The 24,870-nt window shown below is 47.2% G+C and overlaps 1 protein-coding gene across 1 annotated transcript in view; it reads right to left on the bottom strand.

Moving 5' to 3' along the window:
• Nucleotides 1-24,870, bottom strand: part of dnah9l (dynein, axonemal, heavy polypeptide 9 like) — a 106,515-nt gene that overhangs the window by 14,357 nt on the left and 67,288 nt on the right. Inside the window, exons 61-65 of the mRNA XM_061225761.1 lie at nucleotides 7,544-7,678; nucleotides 5,314-5,487; nucleotides 3,577-3,812; nucleotides 3,098-3,220; nucleotides 2,618-2,822 (exon numbers count right to left, since the gene is read on the bottom strand). Of these exons, the coding sequence (XP_061081745.1) occupies nucleotides 2,618-2,822; nucleotides 3,098-3,220; nucleotides 3,577-3,812; nucleotides 5,314-5,487; nucleotides 7,544-7,678 (873 nt within the window). The remainder of the gene's footprint in view (nucleotides 1-2,617; nucleotides 2,823-3,097; nucleotides 3,221-3,576; nucleotides 3,813-5,313; nucleotides 5,488-7,543; nucleotides 7,679-24,870) is intronic.

Below are 24,870 nucleotides of genomic sequence, written 5' to 3'. Positions count from 1 at the left end.
AGGTAAAGGTATACACACCAATGCTCTGCGGCTACGAAAGGTATTCATTTTCTCCTGCAAAACTTTTCACCCACACAAAATCAAATTAGTTTACTGGACAAAGGCCTATCATTCGTACCGACGGCAAACATTAGAAAAAAACAAAAAGAAACCCTCAGAGGAGAAGCTCAGGAGTTTCACAGAAAGCTGAAACTAGCTGTCTTTTTTGAGGGATCTGAAAACACAGACAGAACACCCTTTATGGCCTGATCCAACTGGGAACCCAGGGAGAGCCAAACCTCAGCAGAGGAGAGAGCCAAGCACTACATCAGCTGGCAAACAATAAACAAATTGTCATCAAACCAGCTGACAAGGGGAGTACCATAGTAATCATGGACAGAACACAATACATTCAAGAAGCACACAGACAATTAAACAACACTACACACTATAAAAAATTAATTAGACCCATATATCTAGACACAGCACAGGAAATACATAACATTATACAGACACTACTAGGGAACAATTATATCACAAAAAAAAAAAGTTTTTACCTAAGGGGGGAGGAAAATCCTAGACCAAGGGTCGTTTACCTCCTCCCCAAAATACACAAACAGCCTCAGTCCTGGAGTTTACCGTACGAGGTCCCGGCAGGGAGACCTATTGTTTCAGACTGCAACAGCGAATGCTACAGGATCGCAGAATACATAGACTATTTCCTCACTCCACTGTCAACTAAACACAACAGTTACATAAAAGACACATACGACTTCATACGCATAGTTAAAAACACTAAAATAACACAGGACACCCTTTTATTCACAATTGACATAGATAGTCTCTACACAAACATAAACACTGCAGCAGGGCTAACAGCTGTAAAACTCTGGATGGAGAAATACCCGGACGACAGCCGCCCGGATACATCTCTCCTACAACTCTTAGAAATCAGCCTGACAAAAAATGATTTTGAATTCAATAAAGAATTCTTTTTACAAATCAGCGGCACAGCGATGGGTAAAAAATTTGCTCCGGCCTACGCTAACATTTACATGGCACACTGGGAGGAGACTGTTTTTCAAAAATGCCCCAAAGTACCCACCAATTATTTTAGATACTTAGATGACATATGGGGAACATGGACACACAGTTTAGAGGACTTCAAACACTTTATACAAATCCTCAACACACACCATAGAATGATAACAGTTAAATACATCACACATAACCAACAAATAGATTTCTTGGACACTACCACATACAAGGGACCCTCTTTTTCCCAAACACACACTTTAGACACTAAAGTTTTCTTTAAAGATACTGACACACACACACTTTTACATAAAAACAGTCTCCACCCTGAACACACTTTCAAGGGCCTGATCAAATCACAATTGCTCAGGTTCAACAGGATTTGCACACAGGTAATAGATTTTGAAGAGGCTACCCAGACCCTCTTCAATGCATTAAAACCAAGGGGATATTCCAGATCTTTCCTTAGACAGGTCCGGAAAACTTTCTTAACCACCAAACAACAAGACACGCGCAAAATCATCCCGCTAATCACCACCTACTCAGCATTTAGCCTAGCTGCAAACAGAAAAATTTAATTAAATCTAACCGAACAGAACACAAACACTATCCAGGACTATAAAATTATCTCAGCATATAAAAGAAATAAAAATCTTAAAGATCATCTGGTAAGCAGCAAACTACCAATACTTTACCTACACAGGGCCCGATATTCTACAAGCAAGCCACTACAGTCAGAAACACCACTACCAACACAACCTACATAATAAAACAAACACTAACTAAAAACTGCATATATGCCATTAAGTGCAAACAATGTGGTATAATATATGTAGGAGAGACAGGGAACACAATTAAATGTAGACTAGCACAACATATATACAACATTAGAAATCACAGAGAGACAGACACACACCTGGTGGCTCATTTCCTTCCCCATGGACTTGAGGCACTAGAAATATCGGGCCTTCAAACAAACAATAATTGGACACCGGAGGAGAGATGCAGGTTTGAGAAACACTGGATTCTCAAACTTAGCACTCTATTTCCAAGAGGACTGAACCAACGCACATAGAGCACCAACACAAGAGGGACCAAATTCGTCCTACTTAAAGGCTTCAGTACCCTGAATGGCCAGTGCAAACTTTTATTTCCCAATATGGACAACTTGGGAAATAAAGATTTCTTACTTCCCTAACCCAAACCCTAACCCTAACCCTAACTCTAACTCTAACTCTAATTCTAGCCCCTAACCCTAACGCTGAACCTCAGTCATGACAGCACCTGTCTCAACCCTCCACAAACTGGAGCGGAGGCAGCAATTGAGTTTTCTTTACATTACATTACATTACATTATTGGCATTTGGCAGACACTCTTATCCAGAGCAACGCACAGTTGATTATACTAAGCAGGAGACAATCCTCCCCTGGGGGCAATGCAGTGTTAAGGGCCCATGTGCGGACCTTATTGTGGCACTGGGATTAGAACCACCGACCTTGCGTGTCCCAGTCATTTACCTTAACCACTACTCTACAGGCTGCCACTCAGTCCTTTCCCTGTGGGAAGGGGTGGGGTGATCGTGGGGATAATGGGGAGTCCTACCTTCAGATGCTCCAGGTCTGGCCTTTCCAGGTTCACTACCTCAGCTAGGAGCTGGTCCTCCAGGCCGTCCCGGGTCACTGTGAAGTTGATGAGGGTGGTCTGCGCCTGGATTTCGGGCTTGTAGTGCGGGTTGGCTAGCTTGGTATGCAGGATGAGCCGGAAGGCTGGGTGGAAGTAGCATTCCTTATCTCCCACCTTTATGAACCTTTGCAGAAAAACAAATGAGTCCCACGGGCACTTAATATTGAGGGAAAATAAAGAGTGCCCCACAGTTTGGGAATGAGATTTAAACAGTCACAGTTTGGGGAAGGGTTTGGGAATGAGATTTAAACAGTCACAGTTTGGGGAAGGGTTTGGGAATGAGATTTAAACAGTCACAGTTTGGGGAAGGGTTTGGGAATGAGATTTAAACAGTCACAGTTTGCAGAAGGGTTTGGGAATGAGATTTAAAGTGTGGATTGCACCACAAGCTGAGCCTACCTCCCCTTCTTTATGGTGTGCCTCCCTAAAAGAGGATCAATCACTGGGTCGATCGTTTCCTCCAGGTTTTCAATTAATACGGGGTGTCCGGAAACAACTGCTTGCTCAATAACATCTACATATCTGCACAATCACAAAGGTTAGTACTTCTCTTCAAATAAATGTCCTTTCTATATATACTCGATAAGCACTGGTCTTATAACTTATATAGATACAGTACTCATGTGGTTTTATATAAATATTGTCCAAACATGCTTGATAAATGCTGCCTTTGAATGTAATATAAACATTGCCTTTATATCCTCTATGTGTTTACGTATGTCAGACATATGTAAACACTTCTTATGTCTTCTGTAACATCTTTGGCTGACACATTTTCCTTGTGGACCTGCTATGTCATTGGCTGACACTCCAGTTATAATGATGGATCTGTTATGTCATTGGCTGACATTCCCGCTACGTCATTGGGTGATGCTCACCCTTTCTGCCCCAGGTTGATGACCTTGAGTTGGGCACCATAGCGACTCTTTATCCACTTGATGCCCTGCAGTTGGGGGTCAATGAGAAGGGGCCAGCGCTCGCAGCTGGTGAGGATGGTGGCATTCTGTGTGGACATCCTGTCGCTGGGCAGGCCCTCGTTATTCCATTTGGCAATGGTGGCATCATCTGTCAGCATTCCCACAGGCTCCAGGCCCTCTGTCATCGGAATGGGAATCTAACCGGCAAGAGAGCGCTCCCAAATGTGACTTAACATGATAAAATATTTACAATATACACAAATAAACATCATCATCCATAAATAAACACCATCATTCACACAAATACACGCCATCCTTCACAAATAATAATATAATGTAAAAATGAACAATTCCATTTATTACTGAAACAGAATAATGAATGCTGATTAATTTGATCTATTATTCTAACTAGCGTTCGAGCACCCATTACTACTGGGAGGATGTGTACCGATCGTGATGATTAATTCATACAGGGTGATGATAAGGATTCTTGTTTTGCAACCAAACTTTCCTAATGGCTTGTTTATAGTCCTTAAAATGCTACAATATGTTTTATTAACAAATAACATATAAAAATATGATACTTTCCTGCCAGTAAAAGCAAGTATAGGCATGTCGGTGTTTTGTTTTGTGGAAAGCTGCAAGGGTCGGTGGACCAAACGCAACCGAGCACCCAACTATTCCAGCAAAACAATTATCCAAAGCATACCTCAAAATTAACCAGTACATTCACATTCATGTCTCCCCGTGTAGTCGGTAATCACTGATTGCAACAGGTGTTTCTGATCTATATAAGCCTGATCTTTCAGAGACTTTTGTGTTACACTTCATGTTCTGTCATTCACAAAGCTGGCAAAGAGGTAGTCGCATGTTGCGTATTTAAACGAGTGCAACCACACAGCAATTTCTTGTAAATATAATAAAGAAGGTAGGCTTAAGGTCCATGACTGGGACCCGGAAGGTTGCTGGTTCAATCCCCGGTGTAGTCACAATAAGATCCACTCAGCTGTTGGGCCCTTGAGCAAGGCCCTTAGCCCTGCGTTGCTCCAGGGGAGGATTGTCGCCTTCTTAGTCTAATCAACTGTATGTCGCTCTGGATAAGGGCGTCTGCCAAATGCCATTAATGCAATGTAATGTAACATTGTCTGAAAACATATAATACTGTGTGTGCTTTCTTAAAGGGACATTAACAAAACACCTTAGCCATGTAAATGGTGCACGTTTTTTAACAGCTAGAAAAGACCAAATGATTAATATTGATTACATCACACACAAAAGATTTTTATTTTGGTTTATTTTATTATTTTTATTTTTTTGGTTTATTTATTTATTTTGGCAGTTGACCCAGTGAAAATGTCACTGGGACAATACTTAAATCCTTGGGGCAAGTAGAACAGCGATGAAAAAAGACTTAATGTCGAGCTCTGGGCCCTGTTTCACAAAGCAGGATTACTTGGCTAGATAACTTTACTTAACTCAAGGGAACAGTTAGCCCAGAGTCTTGTATACCTCTTAAAGCACCTTCTGTTGAAATTAGGAGGAGAAAAGCATACTGTATATCATGATGTATCTAATTTACCATCTAAAATGGAAAATATATTGTGGTATACATTTTAGGCCCTAACATCATGGTTTCATCATTGGCAACAAGAAGAAACTTTGTGGAGAAAACAGGGTGAAAAGGGCGGCTTAGCTGACCTTCTGGCTACGGAGGAAGGGCATCCAGAGGCCCTCCACCAGCTCGTGACGGTACTTCTTGGAGAAGGAGCCAGCGTAGGAGATGAAGGCCGAGGTGAGGAGGACGTCCCCGCAAATAGTCTTCTCCTGCTCATGGTACTGAGCCACAGAGTGGGCCCAGCGCACATTCTCTGACTGAGACACACATACACACACGCATTCCATGAACACACACACAGACATGCAAGCAAACACACACACAGACACGCAAACAAAAACACACAATACCCAACAAATGTTAACAAACACCCATAACGCACGCATCCAATAACCACCACTACAACAGTAACAGCTAATAATAATTGCTCTTAAACTGCTCAAGATCACTGCTTGTGTGTTCATCGGTTATAGTTATAGTTCATCGGTTATAGTTCCAACCGTTTAACTTCTCATAAAACATTTCAAATACACTTAATGATAACATTATAACCAAACCAGTCAATGCTCACTTCTAAGTCTGGGTAACTCGGAAAAAAGGTATATTTCCCAAAATGTTGGTATATTCCTTTAAGCCCTTCTAATATTAATACAGAACACTGAACATATTCAGTGTGCTGTGTGTACAGAGACAGGGTCATATCCCGTGTGTTGGGTGTAGAGACAGGGTCATATCCAGTGTTTTGGGTGTACAAAGACAGGGTCATATTCCGTGTGTTGGGTGTAGAGACAGGGTCATATCCAGTGTGTTGGGTGTACAGAAACAGGGTCATATTCCATGTATTGGGTATAGAGACAGGGTCATATCCAGTGTGTTGGGTGTACAGAGACAGGGTCATATCCAGTGTGTTAGGTGTAGAAACAGGGTCATATCCTGTGTGTTGGGTGTGGAGACAGGGTCATATTCCGTGTGTTGGGCGTAGAGACAGGGTCATATCCCGTGTTGGCTGTAGAGACACGGTCATATTCTGTGTGTTGGGTGTAGATACAGGGTCATATCCAGTGTGTTGGGTGTACAGAGACAGGGTCATATCCAATGTGTTAGGTGTAGAAACAGGGTCATATCCTGTGTGTTGGGTGTGGAGACAGGGTCATATTCCATGTGTTGGGCGTAGAGACAGGGTCATATCCCGTGTTGGCTGTAGAGACAGGGTCATATCCTGTGTGTTGGGTGTAGAGACACGGTCATATTCTGTGTGTTGGGTGTAGATACAGGGTCATATCCAGTGTGTTGGGTGTACAGAGACAGGGTCATATCCAATGTGTTAGGTGTAGAAACAGGGTCATATCCTGTGTGTTGGGTGTGGAGACAGGGTCATATTCCATGTGTTGGGCGTAGAGACAGGGTCATATCCCGTGTTGGCTGTAGAGACAGGGTCATATCCAGTGTATTGGGTGTACAGAGACAGGGTAATATCCCGTGTGTTGGGTGTAGAGACAGGGTTATAGCCAGTGTGTTGGGTGTACAGAAACAGGGTCATATCCCGTATATTGGGTGTAGAGACAGGGTCATATCCAGTGTGTTGGGTGTACAGAAACAGGGTCATATCCCGTGTGTTGGGTGTAGAGACAGGGTCATATCCAGTGTGTTTGGTGTACAGTGACAGGGTCATATCCAGTGTGTTGGGTGTAGAAACAGGGTCATATCCAGTGTGTTGAGTGTACAGAGACAGGGTCATATCCTGTGTGTTGGGTGTACAGACAGGGTCATATTCCATGTGTTGGGTGTAGAAACAGGGTCATATCCTGTGTGTTGGGTGTAGAGACAGGGTCATATTCCATGTGTTGGGTGTAGAGACAGGGTCATATCCTGTGTGTTGGGTGTAGAGAAAGGGTCATATCCAGTGTGTTGGGTGAACAGAAACAGGGTCATATCCAGTGTGTTGGGTGTACAGAAACAGGGGCATATCCTGTGTGTTGTGTGCACAGAGACAGGGTCATAGTCACTGGGTTGTGTGCACAGAGACAGGGTCATATGCCGTGTGTTGGGTGTAGAGACAGGGTCATACCCAGTGTGTTTGGTGTACAGTGACAGGGTCATATCCAGTGTGTTGGGTGTAGAAACAGGGTCATATCCTGTGTGTTGGGTGTAGAGATGGGGTCATATCCTGTGTGTTGGGTGTAGAGACAGGGTCATATCCCGTGTGTTGGGTCTACAGAGACAGGGTCATATCCCGTGTGTTGGGTCTACAGAGACAGGGTCATATCCCGTGTGTTGGGTGTAGAAACAGGGTCATATCTGGCGGACCCTCACCTCCAGGCCCTTCACCAGCCGGTTGGCCAGCTCAATGGTCTTATTAGTCCTGTTCACCTCATCCTGACACCGCAGCTTTTCAGATGTGGCTTTCTCAAAGGCTGCCTTCAGAGTGTCTAGACTGTTATCCAGCTCCTGGACCAATGATAAATACCCACATATATGACAGTTAGCATCATCATTGTACTGTAGGTCTCTGACTGACTTTACCTGATTTCAAACTGTGAAACTGAAAGTATTATTATACAGTACCTCGTGGACAATAAACTTTTTGTAATAGAGAAAAGTCAGTTACAGTACAAAAATATCCAACAAAATGATTATAAAAATTATAATAATGATAATTAGGTGGGTTGCTTTGTTTTTACAAGATCAAGGCTCAATAATGCAGAAAATGCAATAATGCAAATTATAGTAGATGCATGTCATTTGGGATGATTGTAGCTTAGACCCTTTTTCTCCACCTTGTGAGACCCCCAGGAGTCATCATTTGCAAAATCCACAGATCCATCTTGAAACAAGTTCGACTGCCTCTTGTGCAATTTTGATGGCTTTCCTCTTCAGTATGTCCTGCAGTGTGTATGCCCTGCAGTGTGTATGTTCTGCAGTGGGACAAACTTGGCCCCTACATCCACACCTTGCCTTCCAGCCCTGCCTGTGACACATCTGCTCCAGGTCCTGATATTTAGTCCACTTCCTCTTGTTGGCCTCCTCTATCCTGCATTCTCAGGGCACAGATAGTTCCAGCATGACCACCTGCTTTGATGTTTCCGACAGCTGGACCACTTTCAGAGTGAGGCCACTGCTATTGTGGGAATGTTAACCATCTCCCTAGGTCAACCTTTAGCTGCCAGTCTGGTGCTGTTGCAAAAAGACTTGCTGGTGATTTTTGCTATGGCTGTTCTTCAGCTCTGAAAAGTACAATGCTTTGGCTTGTTGGGCAGAGTCAAAAGCTGTTGTAAATGGCTCCGCAGATTTTTTCAGCCACAGCCTTCAGCAGCCGGTGTTGGTGCCACCAGTAACAGCCCTCTCCAAGGATGCGTTCCAGGATCCCTCTTCCTTGGTCGTCCTGTATCCCCATCATTCTGCTGGTTTGCACCTCTTCCACTCCAGCCCACACCTCTTGCTGGACGAGTTGGCAACTATCCATTCCTCGGGCCTTGCCACCCGGAGTTGTTGTAAAACTGCCATGTGAAAGCCACCATTCATGTGAGTGAGCAGCTGGGCCTCTCCCACTGCTTCCTCCTGCCAATCCTGACCTCAATGCCTGCCCGCCTACAAGACTTTTAGGCCACGTGATTCCCAGTTCTGCAACTCCTCTCTCATATAGGAAACTGCTGATGGGGAGCTCCAAGCTATGCCAACCACCGCCATTAGCCACTGATCTTTTACATTACATTAAAGGCATTTAGCAGACGCTCTTAGCAGTGTGACATTCAGTGATGTGCAAATCCTTGGGACAAGCACATTCAGGACCCTAGAGAAAAGTACAATTCTGAGTCATAGCATGATCACATAGTAGATTCCAATTGAACCCTTGAAGAGTACATCCACTTACCAAGTAGCATACCATGGTTGGCAGCTAGAATACCCCGAGTACTACAATAAGTATGAATAAGCGCTATTATAATCTTTGGCATCTCCCTTTCATCTGGTGTCATCAGGACGTCATGGACTAGGACGGGCCAGAGGATGTGTGGGAGGATGCCATGCGGGTGCATCCAGGCTTGTATTTCACAGGCCATCCAGATCTATCCACCGCTGTGAACCAGGCCTCCATATTCTGTGTGGTTGCTTGTACTGTGACTGAATCCCTCAGACTGCAGTCAAGCAGTTACCTATCAGTTACCTTGTCCCTCTTTAACACCAGCAATCCTGATTTAATGGTCTTGAAGCTCATTGTGCCCAGGAAATTAACTTCTCCAGGCCCTCAATGATACACCTACTTCCTGGAACTGATGTAATTGTCACCATGAGATTGTGCATGAAAGCCTTGATTGGTGTCTGATGCAGTCTTGGACAGTGGGCATCGCACTCCACCTCCGCAGACTTAAAATGGTGACGGTGAAGAGGATCACTGAGATGGTGTAGGCAGTTATAATTCCTTTCTCCAGCCAATGCCATTCTGATAAAATAGTCCCTGAAGTTACCATGATTTTGCATAATGAGGTCCTTGATCTTCCCTTGGATGTGGTGGTGGTCTAGGGCAGACTCTACCAGCCTGTGTGGAATCAAAATAGAAATATCTTGCCCTTGAAACTTAGCAGAGAGATGATTCTGAATTGCTTGATGTTCTTTGAGTCCTCCTCTTTAGGGACCCAGACACGCTCAGCTATTCGCCACTGGTGAGCAACTCTATCCCTCTGCCAGATGACCAGTAAAATGTTCCGGACATATGCAAAGAGTTATCTTGCACTTATGGGCTGCTTAAGTCAGCAGCTTCTTTCTGAGGATGTTCCACAGCTCAGACAATAGTGATCTCTCCTCCTCACTTACCACTGTGAATGGTTGCCACAGGGTTTTAAGCTCCTGTCTGAGTTGTGGGATCATTACTGAGCTCTGATTGGCATAGGGAGTTTGGGTGGCTTTCCCCTCCCTACATTGGACCTCTCCACCACAAGGCTGACAATAATCGCCGACATCCATTGTAGTCACCAGTCCGCCTCTTCCTTGGTGGGAGCATCCAGGGTCTTCACTACGTCTTCATCCCACTGGAGCAACTGCTGCTTTTTGTTAGCTGCCAGATGGTTGACTCCTTGATGTTCTGTTACTCTGCCCAGGACAAGAGGTTCCGGCTCTCGGAGGCTCTAAGCACTAAGGGTGACTCTAGGCCAACTGCATCTGACCAGGAGTTGTTCCTGCATCCCCCTGCTCCAGGCACTTGATTTTGGACTGATGGATTTTCAGGCCCCGTAGGTTTTCACAGGCCTAGCGGTAACCACAAATCATACCATTGCTTGGTTTGTAACTGGCAAGCAGTCAGCATGGGATGTGTGGGGCGGGGGGGGGGGGTGTGGTTGGGGGGGGGGGGGTGTGTGGGGTGTGTGGGATATGCGGGGTGTGTGGGGGGTGTTAGGGCCAACGTAAGAACTTTATGGAACAGGGAAACGCCTTTGTCTACGCCATTGATGATGCAATCAACGCCGCCTCCCACTGTAATTTTAATGGAAATTTAGCCAATACAGTAACAGCCGGAAATATGCAACTGCTGGACCTCACAAAAGCCTCAGGCGCGAATTCAACGGCCTCTTTCTAACCTACGGCTATCCCTTGCTGTTTGTTCCAAAAGAGACTCCCATCTAATTAATTTTAAGAACACTCCCTTTGTGTCTGAACCCTTGATCATGGTTCTATTCATTGGGCCTGCTAGTTCTGAAATTATACACATCCGAATACTTGCAAGGACCCGATATTTTATTGGAGATCGCACATACATTGTGCGGTTTTAATCAACTTTGGAGCTAGAAGACGACCGGTTTCTCTTCCTCCTCCACCCACGCGTTAGATGACGACGCTTCCCCTGGTCAGGCCAGAGACGGATTTCCCTGGTCCCGCCAGAGACGCCCTTCCCCCGGGACAACGGTACCTGGGCAGCGTTCATTCCCTGGAGCATCACAGATTCTCCAAGCAAGAAACTTTGCCTGCTGACGACGGTCAGCTATTTGAGACTGGTCGAATATCATCAGATATTCGCCACCAAGTAAGGCTGCGCATCTGGGCATTAGTCTTGTTAACGTTATAATACATTGTATCTTTAGATTAATTGTGTGTGTAACTTTGTTTAAATTGTTTTTCTTGTTTACAACTTCCACATTATCATCCATTACATTGTACTCTCTCTCTCTCTCTCTTCCGTACAAATAACCCTCCGGGCTTATAGTCAGTGGACTGTAAGTTTCTAAATTAATTTAATCAAGCACTGCAAACTCACGGAAAGGCTTCCCAAAGCGTAAATACTCTTGTTGCGGTGATTTCATTAATTTGTCTCTTGACCACCCAAATTTCAACTAGGTGTACGCCACGGGGTGGCGCCAAACCCACATTTAGCCTACTAGGCCAAAGGCGCTTGTACGCAATTGTATTGTGCTGGTAGCTCTGTTCATTGCGACTTGACGTAGCTCCGATATCATCGCGAGACTAACGCAGCTTGATATCGCTTAAATAAAGTTAACGGATTAATGGTTATACGTTTTGATTAATTTATTAATCATTTCCCATTTAAAAAAAATAATTCTTTAATTTAAAGTTTTTTGCCAATCATTCATAATTTTAACTTTTTCATCCTTAGCCACTCATCCTTTTTTGATTATTAATCAAATTCTGATTTCAAATTCCACATTGAATCAATTTGAATCGTTAATCACTCCAGGGTGTTGGTTAATTGTCACTGGTTTTTTCCCGTTTTTTGTTCTTTTAGAAGTACATACCATTTAAGATTCACCCGGCCTGCTGAGGTACTGGGCTGGTGTTGTTTATCAGTGCTGTGCTGTGTTGGTATACACTGTTGGTAACGTGATAGCTGGTTTTGATTCTAAGTGCCTAACCCGGCCCTGTGAATTGATGTTGTGACTAGTCAGTGCTTCTGATTTGGACATGTTTCTGCTGTTGTTGCTAAGCTGGTGCTATCCTTAATCAGTCGTGATAATCAACCCACGTGCTAGCATTCCGGTGAAAGCTTTTGGTTGTGCAAACTACTGTAGCTAGCCAATACGCAGTAGTTTTGTTTGTCTTGTAAGGTGCTGCTGCAACGCACCACACCTCACGTGTTTCATTCAATTTAACATTTTGCACAAATAAGTAGCTAGAGTTCGAAATGAGCTTCCGTGCTCCACGTGCTGCGGCTATGGAAGAAAGCCCACCACCTTTGGAGAATATTTCAATTTGTGAGTTTGTGGCTCAACTCATTCAACTGTCTCATGAAGACAAGGAGGAGCTTGAGCAGCAAGCAGGGTGGACAACTTGGTTTGGCTCATCCAAGACCCCTCTCGGAGTGTACTCACTGTACAAGACACAGTTGGAAGGCTGTTTCTCTGTACTATAGACAAACAAGTCTGGAGCTTGACACTCTGCATAAGGAGAATAAACTCCTACGCCAGAGAAATGATAAGCTTGACTCGGAGGTTGAGGAGCTGCGCCATGACCTGAAACTCACCACTGAAGCCCTAGAGGAATGTACTTCCAGGCTTACGGAGGGTGAGCAAAGCCGGAGTGCTACTGGGTCCATTGTCAAAAGACAGGTAAGTGAATTCTCCCATACAGGGGTACCGGAGGGCCTTGCCTCCAAGCCTACTGGCTCTAGGGAGCTTGCTACATCAGAGGCTCCTCCTCGTTGGGCAGCTCCCCACCCGGAACTGGGAAACCTTGGGACTCGCGCAAAGCATAGGCCCAAACCTAAGCTAACTGCTACAAGCTCTCTTCCCACGGATTGTTCTGAGGCCGACTTGTATTCACTCTCTGAGGAAGAGACTGAAGGCTACATACCTGATCCACATTCCCTCTCTAAAGACCCTACTAGACCTGCATCAGTTTCTTCTCTTCGTGTGTCCATGGGTCGCTCCACAGAGCATCACCCACGCTCATCACGCTTTACGTCTCCTTCATCGCCCCCTAGAGGGGACAAAAGGAATATAGGGCTGCCTCGCCTATCTCGTCTCTCTTATCAATAGCACAGGACCCGCTTTGCAACCTCATCTCCACGCCGTGTTTCTGCATCACCACCTCGGAGGAAGGCAGAAATGCCGTATCGCGATTCTGATTCCCCGCATGGTAGGCAATCAAAGTTATCCTATCGGGAACCTCGTAGGGAGTACTCACCATCGCCCCCTAGGCGTAGGGTGCATGGTTCTTACTCCCTAACCACTCAGCGGGAAGAAGAGTCCAGCCACTCAGAGAGTGATCACGGAACTACTTACCAACCCCGCCAAACCACTCGTTTCACTGGCGGTCCCCACTTGAAACAGCTGGATGCACTAGCCAAAGACATTGAGAGATTTGACCCAGAAAAGCAGGATCACAATGTTGAGGATTACCTCAGAGAAATCGCACATAGTCTCTCCGACTTACCTAGTGCGACTCAGAGAGAGAAGATTAAGCTGATCTGGAAGACCACTTCCAGATCAATCCACGCTTTCATAGAGTCCCAGCCTTCCTCAACCCGTGATAGTTATTCTCGACTCTGCAGAGCTCTGATGGAGGAGTATTCTCCATTTGCTGATGAAACATCGGCAACTATCTCCGCCATACAAATCAAGCATCGTCGCAACGAACACCCAAGGAAATTCTATAACCGGTTGCGACATGCATTCTTTCAGGGAAGGAATGCGCCAGGTCTTGTGGAAGACCGGGCCTTCAATCCCTCTTCCTGCATAACTTACATCCCTGTGTGCAAACCCATGTCACGCTTATGACGCGGCAGGACGATCCGTCGATGCGCGACATCAAAAAAATGGCGCAGATGGCATGGGAAACAGTGGTCCGCTCAAATGACAAAAGGGAAGAGGACCAAAGGGTCCTCATAGTTCAGGCCCCCACAAAGGTTTCATTGGAACTGGAGGGATCTGAAGTTCCTGCTCCAAAACCCTCTCACTCCCGTGTCCAGCAAAACCGGCCTTCACATCGCGACAGTGCAACAAGGGGATGGAAGGACAGGCAGTCGAAGAGGGGTGGTGATCGTCAACCGAGGGATGCCCATGGAGAAAGGAATGACTACCATTCGCACACTGAGTCGACCTACATGGGTAGGGACAAAGAACAGAGGGAATATACGGGTCGTGATTCCCGCCGAAACAAACAATATAGAAAACAGGAGGGTGGGGCAGGTCCTCAAGCTCCTGTCCAGTGGAAGTCAGAGCTGGCTTCTATAAAGGACACTTTGGCCGCCCTATCAAAGGGTATGGCGGCCCTCTCTAAAGTCCCACCAAAGGATGCTGAAAAGCGTTTGGGCAAAGGTGGTGATGGTCCTCCTATAGAATGACTAGTCGGGGAGCCTTCCTCCACACCAGCGAGAGTCTATTGGGTGGGGTAAGGAACCCATAGGTGATGCTGTTCGTTCACCAATGAATGAACAGCACCATAGAACCCCACCGATCACCCTAACTTACCCATTTTTTCAGTTCCTAGGCGACCTCATCTAGAAAGGGAACACCAAGCCTCTTTATACTACAGCCCTGATTGAAAACGGACTGTACCTTGAAGCTTTATTGGACACTGGATCCGAAGTTAGCCTGATGTGCGCGGACACCTTTACAGAGGTCACCCAAATGACACTGTCCACTGGGAGACGCCTTCGGATAGAGGCCTGTGACATCAACATCACCAGCTATACCCAAGACCAGGCTCCAATCACTCAGAAAGCCTGGCTGGAATTCACCTTCCAGGAGATGAAAATTGTACACCCCGTGTACATCTCCAAGGTTAACACAGAACGGATGTTGATTGGCCAGGACCTGTTGGACAAACTGGCCCCCCTGATTGACTGTCACTACGGACAGCTATAGGCGCAAGTCATGCCAAAGCCCATCAATATAGGGACCACTGGACACACGTCATGTGACAGAGTGGCGGTTGAGGAACCACCTAGTGACTCCCTCGCTCCCACAAATCTATGTGCGCAGTTAGCCCCCTCACTCCAGACACAAGGCCAAGTGCCCCCTAACCAAGACACCCTGAATAGAGCCGGGAACCGTTGGCCACCTGCTCAAGTTCTGAATGGTCATGAAACCTTCCTCTGTGCCTTAAATAACTCAGAGTCAACACTGTACAGTCCTCTGGTTACCGGTGGCATCCGAGTGGGTGAAACAGTCATACCGGATGCACTCGTAGCCTTGTAGTCAGAGAAATCTGCCATAAGGCAGGAGCTGTATGATACAATCTGTCAGAGCGACCCCTGCCCGACCTTTGTGCAAAAGAGCCACCGGTTATTATCAGCGGGGTCTCCCCAGACCTCCATGGTAGCTGTTGGTGTTTGCACACTCTCCTTACGGATTGGAAAGAAGGAATTCAGGCACTACATGAGCGTAGTGCCGAAGTTGTCCCATTCTGTTTACATAGGAGCCGACATCTTGGTGCGGCTTGGGGCCCAGATTGATAGGATCAATCAGGTGCTGTGGTCTCAGGCAAACATAGAGAGGAGACCACTGACGGGCACACCTGAGAATATGCGCTCAGGCCAGACCATCCCTCAGGCATGTCAAATCGCAAGCGAATTTGACGTAGCCATTCCCACCAGAACAGCTGGTGTATCTGTCCGCCTCATGGTTTTAAAGGGACAGGAACACAGTGCTCCCAAGCCTTCTTTCAACCGGGACCACACTTCTTTCAGCTGAATTTAACAGTCTGCGGCACACCCCTGCTCGAACTGAACAATCGTTCAGCTTACTTGTTAGTGCAAAATCTGACTAACCACGTCACTCAGATAACAGCCCGAGAGCCTCTGGGCTATCTAATTGACAGTGCATTTCATGATTTTGAGTTGACCATTCCGGTGATTGGTGAGTTGCCAGACTCCCTGATTGGGGACGAAAATGATGCGCAAGTGTACTTCACACATCCCACTCAGATGATTTCCATTAGTCCTCGCGGAACTATGCACACAAGCGCCATCTGTCGCATCGACCTAAGTGGAACCAATGAGATGGTGGTACATGCTATTGTCTCTGATCATAGCTCAGCCTTGAGCAATGATGCCGACCCTCCTTCTCAAGAAGAACCATACTCTGGTTTTGAGGCTGAAGCTCAGCAGCAGCTTGATAAAGCTGATGCACTGGAGACAGATACCCAAAGGCAAGAGCTCAAAATACTTTTCTATGAGTTCCGAGACATATTCTCCAGGGACTCTTATGACTGTGGTATCACGGATATGCACACCGTCCGCATACCCACCGATCCCAGCGCACAACCAACATTTGTACGACAGTACAAGATCCCTCTAGCAGCCTTTGAGTCCATTCAAGAGATTCTGGACTCGCTGTTAGAAAAGAAAGTCATCCGGGAATGTAACTCAACGTACAATTCCCCATTGTGGCCGGTGTTGAAACCATCAGGTAAGTGGTGTCTCACTATTGATTACCGGCAGCTGAACAAGCAGTTTCGCTCTCCCGCTGGCCAATGATCCATTTGGACCAAGCAAAGGTCACCAATGCAAAGTACTTTTCCACAGTGGATGTGTCAAACGGCTTCTGGACCATGAAAGTGGATCCAGTGGACCAGTACAAACTGGCTTTCTCATTTGGCAATCGACAATTCACGTGTCCATTTGGCTATTCCAACTCCCCGGCAGAGTTTAACATTTTCCTACATAAGGCCATGAGCGATGCGGCTGAGCGCGGTAATCTAATTTATGTTGACGACATCCTGATGCGTAGTCAGTCATGGGAAGCCCATCTAGCGGAGATCCGTCAAATGCTCAATCAACTCTCCTGTGCGGGCGCCAAACTGTCCCTGACAAAGGGTCAGTGGTGCCGATCCAAGGTGGAGTACGTCGGACTCCTGGTTGGAGCCAATGGTGTGGAACCACAGTCCAGCAGGGCTCAAGCCATTCAGGACATCAAGTCACCAACCAATGTGTCGGAACTGCGGAGCTTCCTGGGGATCTGTAATTATTCTCGACAGTTCATCGAGGACTATGCAGAGATTTCCAGGCCCCTGACTCAATTGCTCCAAAAGGACAGAGACTTTCTGTGGGAAACAACCCAAGAAAGTGCTGTCAAGGAGATGAAACACAGGCTCTGCACTGCACCATGTCTTGCCTACCCAGATAAGGACAAGGAGTTCTATCTTGAGGCAAGCTTCTCAGAGCACTGTCTCAGTGCTGCCTTGTCACAAAAGTATGACCAAGACAGGCGTGTGGTCGCATATGCCAGTAGGTCATTGACCAGTGTTGAGCTGAAGTTCTCGGACTGTGAAAAAGCCCTACTCGCTACGGTGTGGTCAGTAGAGCACTTTCGGAGCTACATCGGAGGGCAGAAAATTATCATTGAGACCTGCCACCAACCTGTGTCCTTCCTAAATAGTCAGCAACTCAGAGAAGGCCGAGTCTCCATCAGTCGCATCGCAACCTGGATGATGGCTCTGCAAGGCTATGAGGTTGAGGTGAGGTATGCTCAGAACCACAAAATGGCCCTGGGCCAAGGGTTGGCGGAATGCCAACATTTCATTGGTGGGGGTGAACCTCACAAACTCCCCATGATGACAACAACTGCAACACTGCCATCGAACCATCACTATTTTGATGAGAATGTTTGTTGCGGTCTTCCAAAAGTCTATGTGGACGGGTGCTCATTCCATCATGAGAGCCAAGTCCAAGCCGGTGTAGGTATAGTTTGGGCAAACTACTCTGTCGATGAACCCCAACAGTATCAACTTGGACCCAAGACTAGCCAGTATGTGGAGATAGCCGGTGTGCTTATCGTCCTACAACAGGCAGCTCGGGCTAACATTCCAGAGTTAGTGATCTGTTCAGACTCAAACTACGCCCGGTACAGTTTTGTCTCTCACTTCCCAGTGTGGAAATAGAATGGTATGAACAATGCCAGAGGAAAGGCCGTGAAGCACTCAGAACTTTTCTTGGCTTGTGACAAACAGTGATCGTGGCATGAGGGTATACTGGAAAAAGGGGCTCCCAGCAGTGAACACCTGCTCAGTGAATGCAATCACCTGCAGACAGGCTCGGAATGGTCAAGACCAACCAGACGACAGTCACCAAACCGTGTGTTAGGGTAGGAAGCCCGGCGACGCCAACCTGGTCACCATGCAACAACAGGATCAAGGCCATTTACCGGTTCGTGTCGGATCCTCTGAAAGACCCCATCACAGCAGAATCACTGGAACAATCCGGCGATCTGAGGACATTGTACAATCTCAGAAAACATTGAAAAAGGGTTGTTGGTGTACACCCCAAATGATCAGAAACCTCCCCGATGGGTCGTTCCAGCTGAGCATAGGGGAGTGATGATCGTTCATGCTCATGACGCACCCTGTGGGGGTCATAGAGGCTCCAAGGCCACCTATAAAACCCTCCAACAGGTGGTGTACCGGCCATTCATGGCTAAGGACATTACAGAATATGTCAGTGGTTGTCTAGTCTGTTGCCAGTTTCAGCCATCACAACCCCTACACCGAGCTCCTCTACAGAAGAGGGGAATCGCGTTTCCCTGGTCGAACCTCCAGATAGACTGGATCGGCCCCGTTCCAAAATCCTCAAGAGGTAACAAGTACCTCCTCACGGTAACTTGTGCCTTTACCAAATGGGTTGAGTCTCTCCCTGCCCCTAATGACACGGCTGAAACCACAGCCATCTTGCTGGTCAACCACGTCTTCAGCCGTTGGGGCCTTCCTTTGTCTATCGACTCAGATCGAGGCACTCACTTCACAGCTGTGGTAATGACTTCATTGTGGGAAATGCTGGGTGTCGAGGCAAAGTTCCACATTGCCTACCACCCTCAGTCATCCGGACAGGTTGAGCGAGCCAACCGTACCATTGTTGGCATGCTGAGGAAATATGTGAAGGCTAATGGCAATGATTGGGACGTGAAACTCCCTTTGGTGCTGATGGCCATCAGATCAACTCCTCATCTCCTCACGGAGTTACCCCGTTTGAGATGATGACAGGAAGAGAGATGACTCTTCCCCTACATCTCCTCTACAGGCCTGAGGATGTGAGTGTGGCTGCAGCATATGCTACCCACCAATATGTAGCAGACCTGCAAGCACACCTCAGGGCCACCTTTGCCTGGGCTCAGGGAAACCTGGAGGCCAGTGCTAAAGGACAGAAGGCCTTTTATGACAAAAGGGCGACCGAGAGTGAATATCAGGTTGGGGACAAGGTACTGTATTTCAACTTTACCAAACCCATCGGTACGCCTAAAAAGTTTCTCCCAAACTGGTCTGGCCCTCATGAGATTGTGGGAAAGCTGTCACCGGTCGCTTACCGCACCAGGATCTCAAAGCCAAACCAAACTCTGGTGTGTAAGTGGGTCCATGTTAACCAGATTAGGCTATATAACCCTTCAACCGTCCAAGGGGGGTCTCATGACTAACTGGTAGATAGGCTCCCTCACCACTAATGTAGCATGCTACTTACCCCTCATATACCTTCCGTTCCTGGGCACTAATCCACTTCAACCTATATCCATTCCAGAATGCACCTTCAGTGGATCCTTGTGATGTTCCTTGTCCTTCGGGCAGCACAGTCCGACGAGGTGGTGGAACCAGGACCTCCTACTGGCATTGTTCTCCAGGATGCTCCTGGACTTCTTCTAGTAAATTGCCACCTCTACACCTAAAGGGTCTATGTCCGCCTTGACCCTCAGGACGTTTACCAGAAACACATGGATGCGCCCAAGGACTTCCCCTCCGATGGGAGGTATCTGAACAGCCAAACCCAAACAACCCTGGAACATGCTCGCCTGACTACTGTCCACATCTTGGAACAATTGCAGAAGTTCCTAGTAACTGAAGAAGAACTGGGGGGGACAAAGCGTCAGAAGCGATTCCTAGGGGGGTTGTTAACTGCAGTTTCTGCGATTGGGTCGTTGTTTTCAGTTGGTCTCTCTGCTGCTAACTCTGTTAGTTTGAGCACAATAAAAAGGCAGGTGAACGACCTGAAGCAGGAGATGCCAGAGATACAGCAGAAACTGTTTGTCCAACAGCAACAATTGCAGGGTGTTGGTAGGACTTTACAAGGTACCATACTTACAGTCAACAGGCATTCAACACTTTCGAATCGTACTGTCTATGCCCTCAGCAAGCTGTCCCATATTGTAGAGACCGAAACCTCTGCGGTGCGTATGATCAGGGATCTTATGTCCGACCTCCTAAGGGAAGTCAGCTCCTCAGTGAATAGCCTGAGTGGAGGAACTATCCCTTCATACCTCGTACCCCTCAGTATGGTTGAAAGTATTTTACAGTCTGCTACCACCACCACAGTTCAAACTTCACAAGTTCATTTGACCTATAGCCTGGGTAGTGCCATCCCTATATACGTCAATCCAGCAAAACTAGAGATAGGATTCATCCTTAATCTACCTATTATAGAAAAGCAACATATATAGCGCCTTAAGTCTGCCCTCAATGTAGGCTTCTGGCAGGATGACATACATGTACATCAAAACACCACCCATGCTAGCCTATCATGAAGATAGCCCGACACTCTACCTTATCCCTAACCTAGACATGTGTACTCTCACAAGACATTCACTGGGTATGTCCTAGCAACCCATTCATTAGGGATACCACTGAACGCTTATGTGGCCTTAGAGTCGGTGCGTCTTCAGAAAGATGCAGGGCTAGCATGACTATAAAAGATGATGTTGAGGAAACCCGCATAGAGAGAGTTGGGGCTCGGTGGCTTGTGAACACCCCTAAGCAGGAGATCACAATGTCCTACGACCGCCACGATACAGCCACAAGGATGAAACTCCCTAACCAAACCATATTTATTACAGTCTCCCAAGGGACTACAGTCCATATTGAGGACACTGTCCTACACTACTTCAATCCTGAGAGATAAGAGACAGAAATAGAGATGAAAGATGCCTTTCGAGGCTACACACTCGCTCTTGGTGACACCCTTCGACAGCAACTCCTGTCTGAAGGGACCAAAACGGTCCAATTCAGTTTGGATCAGTCTAGACTCCAAACTACTCTCCTCAGTCCAATAGTCAGAACGTCATCTGATCCCTGGGGTACTATTAGCGGAGTCGCGTTTGGACTTTGGACGCGTGTGGTACTAATTCTCTCTAGACACATTCAAACCTTACACACTAAAATTGACTCCCTCACCAGAATCCCTGACCGATTTAAACGCAAGCCCTGTGGTGTTCTTCCTCTTTCACCCAGGACTGCAGGAGACTGTGTTGAGTGATAGGGATAATAACCCCCTACGCACTTCACCCAGCCCTAGAACTGCATGCCTTTGTGTACTAACACATATAATCTCAGGGAATATGTAACCAACGGTCAACAATGTATTTTGATATGTACCTTTGTTTTGTTTCTTTGCCTAGTATAGCCTACATAATAATAATAATAATAATAATAATAATAATAATAATAATAGATTTTATTTGTGGGTGCCTTTCAGAGCACTCAAGGACACCTTACAAGACACAGTAAAAACATCATACAAAACTAATCAATCAATAGCACCGACATGTTATATACAACAAGACATATAAAATTATCAACATAAAACATAAAACTCAGGGTCAGGTAAAATATGCCAGTGTGAAAAGGTGTGTCTTGAGTCTAGATTTAAAAGTGAGGAGAGTGTCAATGTTGCGAATGTCTTGTGGCAGAGAGTTCCAGAGGCGGGGGGCAGAACGACTAAAGGCTCTAGATCCCATGGTGGTGAACCTACCTCAATTGCCCAGATGTTAGCAGTCTGTAATCTTTGCCCAGATGTTGCAAGCCTGTCATGTACTGTGAATGGACTTTTGTCCAACTTTGTGTCCTCAGGACTGATTTGAGCTCGTCCTAAGGCCAAGGGGGGTGTTGGGGCCAACGTAAGAACTTTTTGAAACAGGGAAACGCCTTTGTCTACGCCATTGATGACACAATCAACGCCGCCTCTCACTGTAATTTTAATGGAAATTTAGCCAATACAGTAACAGCCGGAAATACGCAACTGCTGGACCTCACAAAAGCCTCAGGCGCGAATTCAATGGCCTCTTTCTAACCTACGGCTATCCCTTGCTGTTCGTTCCAAAAGAGACTCCCATCTAATTAATTTTAAGAACACTCCCTTTGTGTCTGAACCCCTGATCACGGTTCTATTCATTGGGCCTGCTAGTTCTGAAATTATACACATCCGAATACTTGCAAGGACCCGATATTTTATCAGAGATCGCACATACATTGTGCAGTTTTAATCAACTTTGGAGCTAGAAGACGACCGGTTTCTCTTCCTCCTCCACCCACACGTTAGACGACGACGCTTCCCCTGGTCAGGCCAGAGACGGATTTCCCTGGTCCCGCCAGAGACGCCCTTTCCCCGGGACAACGGTACCTGGGCAGCGTTCATTCCCTGGAGCATCACAGATTCTCCAAGCAAGAAACTTTGCCTGCTGACGACGGTCAGCTATTTGAGACTGGTCGAATATCATCAGATATTCGCCACCAAGTAAGGCTGCGCATCTGGGCATTAGTCTTGTTAACGTTATAATACATTGTATCTTTAGATTAATTGTGTGTGTAACTTTGTTGAAATTGTTTTTCTTGTTTACAACTTCCACATTATCATCCATTACATTGTACTCTCTCTCTCTCTCTTCCGTACAAATAACCCTCCGGGCTTATAGTCAGTGGACTGTAAGTTTCTAAATTAATTTAATCAGGCACCGCAAACTTGCGGAAACGCTTCCCAAAGCGTAAATACTCTTGTTGCGGTGATTTCATTAATTTGTCTCTTGACCACCCAAATTTCAACTAGGTGTACGCGCCATTACGCGCTATAACCATAGTCCACCATTATAAGGCCTAAGCTACATTCTGCACCAATTCCTTCCCCCATCGTCTTCGCCCGCTACGTGTACTCACGTGCACGCGCTCTTTCCCTCTTCCTTTGTCTCCTTCCCTCGCTTTCTTGACGCGGGCATACGTGTACGCGCATTCCTTTGTCCTCCATCTTTCTTCCCACTTCAATGCGTTACTTTTCCGTCACACCCTTTTTATTTAGCTGTGTTTATGTGTTTCTCGTGTTCAATAAATACTCTTTATTGTAACCGGTTGTCCGTCAATGTTTTTCCAACACTGAATCAAGCCAACTAGCTATTTAAGAACCACTTATAAAATTCAAACTCATATAAGTTGTTGTTGAATTCATAGTATTGATTCAATGGTATGACTGTTGAATGATTTATTAAATCATTACTATTAAGTTCGTTATTAATAACGTAACTAAACTGAAATAATTAAATGAGACTGATTTTAAAATACGATATTACCCTTCGGAACCTACAGGGGTGTGTGGGATGTGTGGGGTGTGTGTGTGGGGGGTGTGTGGGATGGGGGTGTGTGGGGGGGCGTGTGGTGTGTGAGGTGTGTGGGTGTGTGGGGGGTGTGGTGTGTGGGGTGTGTGGGGGGGTGTGTGGGATGTGGGGGGTGTGTGGGGTGTGTGTGGGGTGTGGGGTGTGTGGGTGTGGGGTGTGTGGTGTGTGTGGGTGTGGGGTGTGTGGGGTGTGTGTGTGTGGGGTGTGTGGGATATGCGGGGTGTGTGGGTGTGTGTGTGGTGTGTGAGGTGTGTGTGGTGTGTCTGTGGTGTGTGAGGTGTGTGGGGTGTGTGGGGGTGTGTGTGGGATGTGTGGGGTGTGTGTGGGTGTGGGGTTTATGGGGTGTGTGTGGGTGTGGGGTGTGTGGTGTGTGTGGGTGTGGGGTGCGTGGGGTGTGTGTGTGTGGGGTGTGTGGGATATGCGGGGTGTGTGGGTGTGTGTGTGGTGTGTGAGGTGTGTGTGGGGTGTGGGGTGTGGTGTGTGAGGTGTGTGTGTGTGGGGTGTGTGGGGGGTGTGTGGGATATGCGGGGTGTGTCGGTTGTGTGGGGGGGTGGGGTGTGTGCGGTGTGTGTGTGTGTGGGGTGTGTGGGGTGTGTGGGGGGGTGGGGTGTGTGAGGTGTGTGTGTGGGGTGTGTGGGGTGTGTGGGGGGGGTGTGGTGGGTGAGGTGTGTGTGTGTGGGGTGTGTGGGGGGTGTGTGGGATATGCGGGGTGTGTCGGTTGTGTGGGGGGGGTGTGGTGGGTGAGGTGTGTGTGTGGGGTGTGTGTGTATGGGGTGTGTGGGGTGTGGGATATCTGGGTGTGGTGTGTGAGGTGTGTGTGTGGGGTGTGTGTGTATGGGGTGTGTGGGGTGTGGGATATCTGGGTGTGGTGTGTGAGGTGTGTGTGTGGGGGGGTGTGGTGTGTGAGGTGTGTGTGTGTGGGGTGTATGGGGTGTGTGAGGTGTGCGGGGTGTGTGGGGTGTGTGGGGTGTGTGTGGTGTGTGTGTGGGGTGTGTGGTGTGGGGTGTGTGTGTGTGGGGTGTGCGGGGTGTACGGGGTGTGTGGGGGGTGTGGGGTGTGTGTGTGAGGTGTGTGAGGTGTGTGTGTGGGGTGTGTGGGGTGTGCGGGGTGTGTGGGGGGTGTGGGGTGTGTGGGGTGTGCGGGGTGTGTGGGGTGTGTGGGGGGAGTGTGTGGGGTGTGTGTGGTGTGTGTGTGTGGGGTGTGTGGGGTATGTGGGGGGTGTGAGGTGTGTGTGTGGGGTGTGTGAGGTGTGTGTGTGTGGGGTGTGCGGGGTGTGTGGGGGGTGTGGGGTGTGCGGGGTGTGTGGGGGGTGTGGGGTGTGTGGGGGGAGTGTGGGGGGTG

The sequence above is a fragment of the Conger conger genome, chromosome 17 (genome assembly GCF_963514075.1).
Source record: "Conger conger chromosome 17, fConCon1.1, whole genome shotgun sequence".
NCBI lineage: Eukaryota > Metazoa > Chordata > Actinopteri > Anguilliformes > Congridae > Conger > Conger conger.
The sequence above is the reverse complement of the archived record's forward strand: the minus strand, read 5'-3'. Positions and strand labels throughout refer to the sequence as shown.